General features: G+C 46.3%; 1 protein-coding gene across 3 annotated transcripts in view; it reads left to right on the top strand.

Annotated features, from left to right (window-relative positions):
• The window catches only part of SPATA13 (spermatogenesis associated 13), a 345,487-nt gene that overhangs the window by 150,139 nt on the left and 182,895 nt on the right, over positions 1-12,453 (top strand). Inside the window, exon 1 of one of the 3 annotated variants that reach the window (XM_032838275.1) lies at positions 178-231. The exons of the other annotated variants lie outside the window; for them this stretch is intronic. Within the exon in view, the coding sequence (XP_032694166.1) occupies positions 193-231 (39 nt within the window). The 5' untranslated portion in view covers positions 178-192. Of the gene's footprint in view, positions 1-177; positions 232-12,453 lie in introns of those variants that run through there. 3 annotated transcript variants of the gene reach the window in all.

Genomic DNA, 12,453 nt, shown 5'->3' with positions numbered 1-12,453 from the left:
CCCTGCTGTGATCTGTAGCTGGCACTAAGGCAGTCTGGAACGCCAGCCTCCGTCTTTTCCTCCCTCCCCACAAACTTCTGGGATTCTGTCTGTTCCTCCTTTGTAAAAGTCAGGCTTCTGCTTTCCACTGTTTAATTTCCTAGTTAATGATTGTCAAGAAATTGGTGTGTGACGGCAAGGACACGCTGCAGAATGCAAAAGGCTTCTTGTCTTTGCAGACAGCCTCTCTGGGTGAGTCGCCTAGGTTACTCACTTTGGTCCTGTTGTTATTTAGACTCTGGGAAGATTTATGGCCTAAGTGGTCTTTCCCTGCCTCTGTTCCTACTATGCAGAGCAGCAATAGCAGCCTCAAGGAAAGTAAATGAAGTTTATGTGTGTTTTCCACGAGTAGAACACAGCCTCTGGGGTCAGATTGGACTCAGACTCTGGCTCTGCCGCTCTCTAATTACTATATTGTTCTCTGCCTCAGTTTCCTCACCTGTAAAATGGGGATCTGTAAAATAGTAGTACTCAGTTCTTAGGGTTCCACGAGGAGTGTTAATGCTTATGGAGTGCTTAGACAGATTCTGACCTAAATACTCCATAAATGCTTGTTATTGTTACTACAGATGTTTAAAATTAGAATCAAAGTACCGGCTTAAAAAAAGCATGTGCATATTTAAGAGCTGAAGGGACTGCCCAGCTCCCCTGCTCTGGAATCCTTGCCCACTGGGCATTTAGAGTTTAATAGGAGAGACAGGACCAAATCTGTAATGAGAGAAAGTTCACTGAGTTTTCTACCTATAGATGGGAATTAGGTGCTACCCCATCCTGAAACAATGAGTGACACTGACCGTGAGAAACTTCCTGGGGCCAAAAATTGCAAGATAACAAATGATAAAGAGGAAGTAGGCGGTAGTAGTCGGTAGGAGTCATCCGTCGTCCCTGGCTTTTTTTTTTTTTCCCCCCGCTTTTTTATTTTTTTTTTTTTTTTTAAAAAAAAAAAAAAAAAACCCCCCCCCCCCCCCCCGCCCCAGAATGTTTAAAACAGAAAATAAGTCACTTAAAACTCCTCCACCCAGAGATAACTATTGTTAATTCCTTAACGAATTTCCTGTTTCGGGCTTTTGAGATAACGGGGCAAAGTGGTTATGGGAAAGGAAGGCGGGGTGCCCGTGCCCCTGAGATGCTTTCCCCTGGGTGGAGCGGGATGCGCCTGGGGCTTGGGCTCCTGGGCGGGGCATGTGGGCAGGGCCACAGCAGCGCTGGCTTGGAGGGGAGGGAAGTGTCAGAATTGTCACCAATTACAACCAAACTCCTTTGTCAAGCACACCGTGTTGAGGCGAAGTCATCTAAGCATCAAATCACCAGTACAGTTTCCAAAGCAAGCATTTACCTGAACTCTTAGAAAATAGCCGATGATAGACTGGTCTTTGGTTTTTAAGAAATTGGGGAGAAGGGTAAATTTTTGTTTTGGGTGTTTTTATCTATGCTGCAGCAGAATCTCTTTCTCGTTTCCCAATTATAAGCTTAGGAGGACCATGACCACTTGTTTCTCTAAGTTGCAGACCACCAGGAGGGGCAGGTTGTGGAAAGCCCTCTCTGGATCCGGTCTAGACCAGCGGCCCCTATTTAGGTTTGAAATAACAGAAACACAAGGGGGTAGGAAATGCTGGGCCTCCCTTTCCAGGGCAAGCTGCAGGGTATCTGATCTTCTCCCCTTCTTAGGCTGTGCTCTTTCATAGACTGTGGTGAAATTGTCAGTCCTGGGAATGGATTGTTCAAAATCTAACAATATTGGGCACTCAACCCCCTCAAAAGTTTATTTAAAACCATTTGACTAAACTTTCCAAGTTTCATTTGGTTGTGTTCTATTGTATACATCGTACTTTTGTCTCCAAAAACAAGCAAGAGGGTGTTTACACCAGTTTTTGCCTTTTTATTTGCATCTTTATATAATCACTGGTTGGCCCATTTTGTTAGTTTCTAACATTCTGTACAGACTTGTCTAAATGTTTGCAGTGGAACCAGATGTTACTAGAACGTTATCAGTATTTTTTTTTTTCCTTTCTCATCCCAGCCTGTCTGCCCAGATTTGTGAGAGTGGGTCCCTCACTAGGACCAAGGATCCAAAAGGAGCTGAAACTCACAGGGCAAAAAAGGGTGGAGACAAAGGGGGAGGTCTTAGAGCATCTCACCATCCTCTGTCACAAATGACTCCACTGTCTCCTTCCTCCTCCCTTCCTGTATCCACTGTAAGGCTCACAGTTTTTGCTCATAACTTAGGCATGCACAGCATGTAGAGGTGGCCACAAAGGCATTGACTCTGGGGCTGGTGTTTGATGGCTCAGAATCTACCTCTTCTGGAATCTTCAAGAGGAGTTTGTAGGCTCCAGATGAGGGAACTGCTTCCTCCAACGGAAGTGGGGAAAGACAGGACCCTTGATGCAGAGTAGGAAAGCATCCTCTCATTCCTAAGGAAAGAATCCTCATTGCTTTGGGAAAAGAAAATTGGAAGGGACGTTTGGAGCCTCAGGATCCAGGGAAGGAGCAGAGGGGAGACAGGAGTGAAAGGAAGAATGATTTCTTTGTTGAACAGAAGCTGGTGAGTGATCAGGTTATGAAAGGGCATCAGAGGTGCACAGCAAGTGTCTCCTTTTCATTTCTCTGTCAGCCCAGGGAGTGAATGAAAATGAACCCTGGAGGGCAGCACATGGAGAAACCGACTTTCTCCCATACTTTGTAATGGTTACCAGTTAGACATCTGTAAGGTTTAAGGTCCTTTGGGCTGAATTAATAATCAGGGAATTTTTTTCCTCATATATGGCCAGGATCTTCAAGATTCAAGGGATGGGAGTTTTTCCTGCTGGGAGGAGGAAGGCAGAAGTGCTTTGGGCAACCCAAGGGAAAGGTGCCAGAAGGCAGAAGGACATGGGAAACCCAACACTCTTCTCGAAAATAAGAGATGCTCAGTAAATATCTGGTCAGTTAATTGGCAGAGTCAATGAAGGATGAATAAGAGGTAAAAGGGAGCCCACTCCGGAATGTGGATTTCACATGGTCCCTTTTCCCAGAGAGGAATGTCCCTGCAGCTGGGAGCAACTGTCAGGTCCTGCTTCGAGGCCTACCCTGTGGTTCCTGGAGAGGCAGGGATAGAGCTGGTGCCCTGTCTCAAGCAGATGAGAGCCTTGTACCTTCCCCTCTGACCCAGCCTGGAAATGACAGGAGGACCACCCCCCAGGTCTATTGTAAGATCCTGCTGCAATTCTGCTCCCTTCTCTGCCCTCTTGTGCTGCAGGCACCGCCTTGAGGGATGAGACAGTGAGGGGCGGGTCAGGAGGGCCCTGAGGAGGTCAGGAGTCTGTGCTGCTGGGATACAGGTTTGGGAGAGGCATCTAGAGATGGATAGAGCCTGGGACCTATGAAACACTTTGTCACAGCATTAAATTAACTAGAAACAGAGGGGCTTGAGGTCAGATCTTGGTCTCATGACTGCCATGCTCTAAGCAGCTGGGGAAACCGACAGATTACTCCCCAACAAATGCTGGATTTGAGTCATTTTCTAAAGCTGGTGACAGTTAGTGTTCATTCTGGAGTTTCCCTGGACAGGAACAGGAGAAAGAGGGCAAAAAATAGACATATTATTTTCATTATAAACTTAGAGCTCTTTGCTAATTTGTACCATGAAGCTTCTCTTTCTCTCTCTCTCAAGATTATAAGAGGAGGACCAGGGATTATGAAGCCAAACAGAAATGGGTTGAAATGCCAGTACTTCCACTATCTCACTTGTGGCCTTGGGGAAATCCCCAACTTTCCCGAGACTCAGTTCCAGGGTCTGTAAATTTAGTAATGCTTACTTCATTGTGTTGTTTGAAGATTTAATTAAATAATACTAAAATCGCAGTAGAAATGCTAGTCAGTCATGGCAGGAAAGGGGGACACTTGAGAATGTTCCATAACGGAGTTATTACAAAGGTGGAGGGTAGCCTCTCCGGGCCAGTAACAGTGGGGACACCATCTCTAGGCCAGAGGAGGGACCTGAGAGGTCATTACCAGAACCTGCAGGCAGAAAGGGCTGCCTTGTAGGTGCCATGACCTTTAGTCAAGGGCAGCCAGCCCACAATGCCTCCAGTCTGATCTCATCCCTTCTCTCCCTCCCTCCTTATAGTGTGGGCTATGCTCCCATCTTGTAAACCCAACTAGAAGCCCAAGGGCATGGGAGCCCCTGGATGTAGTCTATATAGGTCAGCCATTAGGGACACAGTTGGCTGGAGAAGGGGAAATTATAGGGTGAACCCAGGAAGGAAACAAAAGATATCCAGCCAGGAAAGTCTCAAGAAATGAAAGCCATTGTGACAAGTCACTTCAAGTTCAGTATAGATCCCTTTATACCCGTTTTCCAAAAAAGCATTAGTCAATCTCTGCATGTAGAGGATGTGCCAACCAGTGTTTGCTGAACAGTAATCAGGTTCCGGAAAGGGCATAAAATATTGACTCGTGAGCAAATACAACATTTGCATTGAATGTAATGTTAAAGCATGGTGATTTGAATTGCACATCACAGATGGAGATAAAACAGCATCAAGTCTGTCATGGCTCTATTCATTCCTTCCTCTTCGTTCTGAGTTTAGTTCGCATCTAAGTACTTCTTCCTCTCTTGGCAAAATGACAGTGTAATTAACTAATGGCACTTAAATAAATGACTGTAAATTGCTTTGTAGTCAGCAGGCTAACCCCTGCTGCACAAGGTGTCTGGTGTCTGGGATTCTCTTTGAAGTTGTAGGGGAGGCTCTGAATGGCGGGAACCTCTAACTTACCAGTTGCAAACTCTAGGGTCCCGGGGTGTTGGGAGAATAAATTACCCCTCAGCAGGCAATACAGCAGGGGTCCATTCCAGGCGGGTAGCCTTGCCCATAGAGTTGGACTCCTCAATGGTGGGTTGCGCATTTCTCCATGCTCTGGGCGGTAATCTACATATGTGCCCTTGTCGAGCTCTGGAGAGGAAATGACCTCCAGGGCCTGTTCTGACCTCTGCCTCTGCCTGTTCTCTTCCCTGGGAACTTACCTAACCTGCTCTGTAACGATTTCAAAATATTCTAAAGCATCGACTTAAATTGATTCTAACCTCAATGCTTGGTCCGATTTTCCGGGTTTCTGAGTAGCTGTCTGAAGAGAGGGAGAAAGCCGAGTGGTAATTCAGTAGTGGAGCGGAGCAAACAGGAGGGTCCCTTGGGAGCAGCTCAGGCCTCAGGTAGCTTATGACCAATGAGCCTGTTCTTCCCTGCCCCAAACTAAGGTTTTACAAACTAGCTGGTCCCAGGCCCAGGAATCAGCATTCTTAAATCTCCCCATTGATGTGGATATACAGTTTTAGAAACAGGATCCCTGGGAGTGAGAGAAGGGGGTGGGGGGGGAGATATATCTTTTTTGTATATATATACATATATAAGTATATATATTCATATTCAAGGAAGATTTAGGCATCAAAAAGCCCTACCTCACAAGAACCTGCTTACTTCCCACTACAAACATGAACTAAAGGCTAGCCTTTAGTTTACCTTATTTCTGGAATGATTAATTTTGTGCTTACCTTTCCAAGACAATGGCGTTTTACTACATGTTGATCTTTAAAACCTGGTAGGAAAACAAGTGATTTAAACACTTTTTTACTTTTTCTGCCAGCCAAAAGCAAATAATATTATTCTCCTTTTTAAAAAAATATTTTATTTATTTAATTATGTATTTATTTTTAAAGATTTTATTTATTTATTTGACAGACAGAGATCACAAGCAGGCAGAGAGGCAGACAGAAGGGGGAGGACCCGAGCCAAAGGCAGAGGCTTAACCCACTGAGCCTCCCAGGTGCCCCTCATTTATTTTTTTGAGACAGTAGGAAGGAAGGGCAGAGAGAGAGGGAGAAGCAGACTCCCTGCTGAGCAAGGAGCCCGATGCGGGGCCCGATCCCAGGACCCCGGGATCATGACCTGAACCGAAGGCAGACGCTTAACCAACTGAGCCACCCAGACACCCCTAAATCATATTCTTTATTTAGGATAATGAATAAGTGGTTACGGTAGAGTTTCAATAGCACAACCATCTAATGTGACTTAACACTAGGGGGACAGTGACCCTCTTTTGTGTAACCCCGAGGTTTCCCCAGCTATCCATCTGCTGAGACCCTCTAACGACCATTTATGGTATTTTAAAAAGGTGACTTCCAGGGGCGCCTGGGTGGCTCAGTGGGTTGAGCCTCTGCTTTTGGCTCAGGTCATGATCTCAGGGTCCTGGGATCGAGCCCCACATTGGGCGGGCTCTCTGCTCAGCTGGGAGCCTGCTTCCCCGCTCCCCCCCTCGCCCCGCCCCGCCTGCCTCTCTGCCTACTTGTGATCTCTGTCAAATAAATTAAATAAAATCTTAAAAAAAAAAAAGGTGACTTCTGCACAACAGGACTGACATCCAAGGTCCGGGTGGAGCCAACAGAAGAGAGAGGCCGTCTGGTGCAGGGTCCACTTGGTAGAGCCCACATTAAAATGGGGAGGTCAGAAGACCATCAAATGATCAAAGAATTAAGTGAGAAATCTGCCCTTGTGGGAGGGAGGGGGAGGCAGGGAACAAGAATCCAGCCTGACTGTAATCCTTAAATAACCACGTCGATCCTTTAAACCTTCTGTTATAGGATTTAAAAACAAACAAACAAACAAACAAACAAACAAAAAACAAGAATAAAATACCCTGCTAAAAACACAAATTGGGGCTGGTCTGGAGAGATGTTGAGGGTGTGACAGACCAGCCATTTGCTGGAGCCCTAAGCAAATTAGAAACTTTCATTTAGCAAGTGCTTGTTTGTTCTGCTGAACAGCCACCTGTTTGATTCCCCTGATATTTGCTGACGTTCAATGACATGAACAGTGAATGGTCTGTGGCTGGGACAGAGGGAAGAGCTAGTGGCTTCTGATTCCTGCGATTTCTGGCTCTTTGGCTCCATATGCTCAGTGTGCCAAAGGCTGTGTGCTGGATATGTATTTAGCATTCAGGACTTACAACACATTTTTGTCAGGTAGGACTCTAAGAAATTAAGCACTGTCCCACCCAAATCCTGGCTGGGAATGACACTGTCTGTGTCCCCCTCCTCAGGACTGCAGAACATTGGTAGCTCTGGGACCAAAGTGGTGGGTTAATAATCCCATGACCCAGGGCACCTGGGTGGCTCAGAGGGTTAAGCATCTGCCTTCAGCTCAGGTCATGATCTCCGGGTCCTGGGATCAAGTCCCACATCAGGTTCCCTGCTCAGCTGCAAGCCTGGTTCTCCCTCTCCCTCTGCTGCTGCCCCTGCTTGGGCTCTCTTTATGTCTGTCTTTCTCTCTGTCAAATAAATAAAATCTTAAAAAAAAAAAAAAAAAAAAGTCCTGTGAGTCTGGGCCAAAGGGTCAGGACCCTAGAGTCCTAGCCTCTGGCTCCTTGTGCTGCTTCCTGACGATCCTTTGTCTTTTCCTGATGCAGAAAGTCACTTCCGCCTCCCCAGCATTTTAGGAAAGAGCTAAGAGGTGGGTGAGGTGGCCTGGAGGCTGCCGCACCCCACCCTTTCCTTCAGGATGCTTTCTTTCTGCCCAGTGCTGGCAGTGAATCGTCAGGCTGACCTCATCCTCTGTTTTAGGGCCTGTCATTGCTGGAGGCGTGTTCGCACTGAGCTCCGTGTGTGCCCAGCGCCTTGTGTGAGGGAATCATGCCAGGGAAATAAGTCCTCTAAGTGCCCAGGAGTCCACACTGGAGAGCCACTGGCTGATGCAACAGAGGGTGGCTTTGCACAGGCAGGGTAATGATTCTGTTGACTAAGTGAACAGAGCCCAGACCTTAGGTAGTCAAGAGGGAAAATCCTGCCAGTAGATGGTATGAGCCAATACAAACACCTACCTATAACTGGGTTAAAAAGGAGACTGCTTAGCAAACATAAACTGACCCACTGTCCCAGGGTCCAGCTGGGAGGAGAGAAAGCATGTACAGAGAAGGGACCGAATGAGAAAAGGTCAGGGATAAAGGCAAAAGTAAAGCTGAGAATTCTAAAAACACATGGAAGGAATAGTAACTTTTCTGATTCCCCTGCTACATTTCAACCCATCATTGTGTGTCAAGAGAATAAGAGGGCTTACCAGACAAATTAATCATTCCGATTCCATGTTCCCTTAACAGTTAAGTAGATAGTTCCTCATGTTGATAGCGAGCTCAAGGTTTCACCGTGTGTTCAGGATAATACCCACTACATTTGAAGAAGTAACCACTTTCCATGTGGTTGAGAAGACAGAAATCAACAGAACCTATAAACGTACTGATGCCTTGGACTTAAGTAAAAGCCTCTTCAAATTTGGACTACTTTTTACATTCTTTACTTTTTTTCTCTATAAGCTTTATATATGTAATTAAGGAGATGGGGCCTTGCGCAGGTGAACTGTCTGGAAAGAAAGCTGGGGTAAGCTCTGGACCAATGTGCTGTCTTGTTTCATCCCGATTCACACGTTTATCTCCATATGAATCCCTGTATGCTCAGAAATAAAACCCATCCTAAAAGACAAGGATTTCTCAGTGAGCAAATCCACAAGATTTTCACATACGCTTGAAAGTAATCCAGAAAAGGAACTGCATTTGAAGAAAATGCTTTGAGTAGAGCCTGCATTATTTAAGTCCACATAGGGGCTGCTTTAAAAAGACCAGTGTCTTTGTGGGTTTTTAAGTTCTCCTGCACTTACTTTCAATAAAAAAGAGTAGAAGTCATACCACGTTCTCTATACGTTGTCCATGTCGGGTCAAATAGCCCTCTTTCCTCTTCCCAGAATGCTTCCTGGATTCCTGCAGAGGCCCATGTCCCTCCTCTTCATGGACCCCTGAGGCATGGACTAGCTCCAAACCATCTCTGCTTACCTGACTGGGACACAGGACCATCTCCCTTCCTAGACAGAGGGCACCTGGAAGGCAAGGGTCTTGTCTCGTTCACCTGAGCATCCTGGGTCTGGAAAGAGCTCAAGATCAAGACATGTCAGAGAGAGGGATTTTGTGCCACTTTCAGAGATCCAGGAGGTGAAGTTTGGATGCAGAAATGCTGGGATTTACAAGCCATTCCAGTGGTTTATGAGAACGTGTATTTTGCTCTATGGAAGACCACATATTTGAAATGGGAAATATAGCAAAATCCAGGGTGAACACAGCTTTTGTAGAGTCATATTAGTTACTTTAATAGAGTGTTGGCTTTTTAACACTTCTCTGAGGATTTAGAAGTTTTGCTGAAAAACAGGGGCCACAGTTGTGGAGACTGGCTGTCTTGGGATAGCCAGGATATCTGTCTTCGGGTATGGAGAGCTGGGGTGAGAGAGGACAAGGAAATGAGGAGGCTGGACCACTATATAACCGCCTAAAATAAGGGAAAGCAGAGTAAAGAAGGAAGCTGTCCCAGCAAACACAGTGGTCCATCCGTTCCTTATAATAGCTCTGATTTGGGTCAAGGTGGCAACATGCCCAGTATTAAGCTGCTCAGGCTCCCAGACTCCCTTGCTGCTAGGGTTGGCCAGGTGACACAGTTTAGCCAATGAGGTGCAAGAGGGGTCACTGGGCGGGGCTTCCAGAGAAGCTCTAAGTAGGAGTAACTTAGAGCTATTATTTTGACCCTTGCTCTTTGCCCTTCTTCGTGGAGCACGTTGTTCAGAGGTGGGAATCATTTTGCCACTGCAAGGATGAAAACCACATGCCAAGTGTGACCGAAAAGAAATCCAGAAAGAGGCTGAAACCGAATGACATCATGGAGTTGCCATGTCAGCCTTGGGTGGCTTATCTCCAAATTTCCAGTGATGGGAGAGAAATAGATGTCTCTTTGGTTAAGCCCCCATACCTGGTGTTTAGTTCCTTGTGGCTGTCCGAATGCAGTCCTGATTTATGCTGGCCTGTACCAAAAGAACAGAGGGCCCGAGTTCCAGTTCTGCCCTTTATTGATGAGTTTGCGACCTCAGGCTGTCATTTTCCCAAATGTGGAACTGGGGGTGAAATCGCTGGCTTGACATCTCACAGGCCATGTTAAAGACCAAAAATTATTTGAAAACATGTCAAAGGCATAGAGTTTTATATAGAGTGTTAACTAATACCTTTACTAATAAGGTACAAAAAGAGATTAATGTGATGAGGCCAGGCTTGGAAGACATTAACAAAATGTAGTATTCGGAATTCAAAGTCTAGGAAAAGAAACTTCAGGCTTCAAGCAATTCCCATAAAGGGAAACTTCTTAGAAGTCAGGGCCAGATTCTTTTATTTTTATTCCCTCTGTTATGACTCTGCCATTCACAAAGTAGGCACTAATAATTGTCAGAGGCAGAAATGGGCACTTGCCACTGTTGGAAGGCAGAACAAATCTAGGACTTGCCTGAAGGACAGGAGATGCCCTGGCAGGAAGTCCTGGGAAAGGAGGTGGGCCGGAGGCAGAGGAAGAAGTTGCTAAAGGGCTGAGGGTTAGGGACTGACAACAGAAGCTCTACAGGTTCTTGAGCAGGAAAGGGAAGACATAAAGGAAATGATGTTCTAGAACTGCAGTCTGACAAAAGGTAACGGGTTCCCAGAAGAGAGCAGAGAAAGGGGAAAAGCCAGAAGGTAAACAGTGCTGGTAGCATTTGCATGCGGATTCACAGCTTACAGAACTGTGTGAGGTGAAAGATAAACCATAACAGGGCAGAAAAGCTTATGGTTGGACATATGGTAGCTTGGTTTTGATGCTGAGATCTAGGGAAAGTCACTGATGGACCCAAATCATGCTCTGTGTTCTTTGGCTCTGTTTTGGGCCTCAGTTCTCGGAACAGGCATCTGTTTTCATCTAGAGGTTTAGTGAGATTCACACTAGACCCCAGTTTTATAAAACAATCCTTGTACCTGGGTCCATCTTTTGGTCATTAGCCAAGCACTAGAGTCGGAAACCTTGCCTCTGATCCCCAGTCCTATGGCAAGTGCCCAGCAGCTCTGCCAAGTTCCCTGACGTTCCCTGCCGGTCTGAATCTAAGAACACTTCTAGCTCTGGGAGGCCCCATCACAGTCCATCTGCCTTGTCTGTCTGCCCAAGAGCTATGAAAGGGGCTGTTTCATTGAAGGGGAGAGGAGCAGGTATTTAGAAGCTCCAAGGAGGTCAGAGAGGGATCTAAAAAGCAGAGAGGGCTCTGGTCCCAATTCTTATTTGTTTGGCTTAGGGTAGAGTTGGGTCATGGCTTCCCTCAACGTCGCACATAGGTTCCCATGGCTTGTAAATTGCTACATTGAGGCATGTAGATAAACAAAGAGAGCTAGTGGGATCATGCTTCAGTGTTATCACTGAAGCAAAGGAGGGAAGCCAACATTGATGGGCTCCCACACATCCCAATGGACAGGTGGATCTGGCAGCAAGTATAACCAAGAGACACAGGTATCTTAAGACTGTGAGGCCTCTGAGGACCAGACGGCAGCACAAAGTTCAACCACCCCCTGAAACTTGCCCCATGCCTAGATGCTGCACAGGGAATGGGAAAGAGAAACTTGAAAGATTGACAATTTACCCCAAGGAGACTGAGTTAACCTGGTAGAGCCTATTAAAACCACAATAACTATGCTACACCCTTTTTTCCCCTCTAAGTGGAGATAGCAGCTCTTAGGACATTTGAGATCAATTCTAGGAAATAAGATGCTATTTCTATATGTCTGCAACATTGCATGTAAATTTCAACACCAGCGCCTACAACTTCAGAAGGGTTCGTCTCCATGGGTGCAGGGAAGAAGGAGTTAGAAAAGGAAACAGATACTCCTACTGAGGTGGGACAGGTGCTAGATAACCCTGAAGGTCAGGGGAGAAAAGCAGGTCATGCAGGTACAATATAATAGCCAGGGCTAAGCAATAGGCGGTAGGTGGACCAAAAGGCATCCTAGGGTTCCATCACAGGAGGGAAGGTGGAGAAGCTGAGCAGAGAGCTGCAGTGACTTGAGCGGATGGCTGGGGCTTGGGGCCTGGCCCTGCCTACAGAACTGGGGCCCAGGGCAGACAATCGCTCCAGGGCCACACAAAGGAAAATGGCAAGAGGAAGCAGAGGTTTGGGCTGAAGGATGTAAGAATATATCTTACGTTTATTATGTATATATCTTATATCTTATATGAATGTGGCCTCCAGGAGAGGCTAAAGCCCAGCGTTAGACTGGACAGACAGCACATCGACTGGATGTATACACTAGAGCTGCTTAGTTTTCCTGGTCTAGGAGGTGGCTGGTTCCAGAACCTGGTGTAAGACTGATTCCACACACTTTCCAGGGGCACGTTAAATTTGTGGTGGCCTGCAGGAAACAGAGTGGGTAAGGAGAGGTACCAGATGGTCCACAAATGGTCCAAGGGGAAGAGAGAGGTAGAACGGTGCTTGGATGGGACCCTGCCTGACAAAATAAGCAAAGAGAACTTCAGAAGCCATGTGATCGGTTGCAGCTTCAGGCCCG

Source organism: Lontra canadensis, unplaced genomic scaffold, assembly GCF_010015895.1.
Source record: "Lontra canadensis isolate GAN:19392208 unplaced genomic scaffold, GSC_riverotter_1.0 scaffold103, whole genome shotgun sequence".
In the NCBI taxonomy this organism is placed as follows: Eukaryota; Metazoa; Chordata; class Mammalia; order Carnivora; family Mustelidae; genus Lontra; species Lontra canadensis.
Note: the sequence above shows the minus strand (reverse complement) of the source record. Positions and strands in the feature narration are given on the sequence as shown.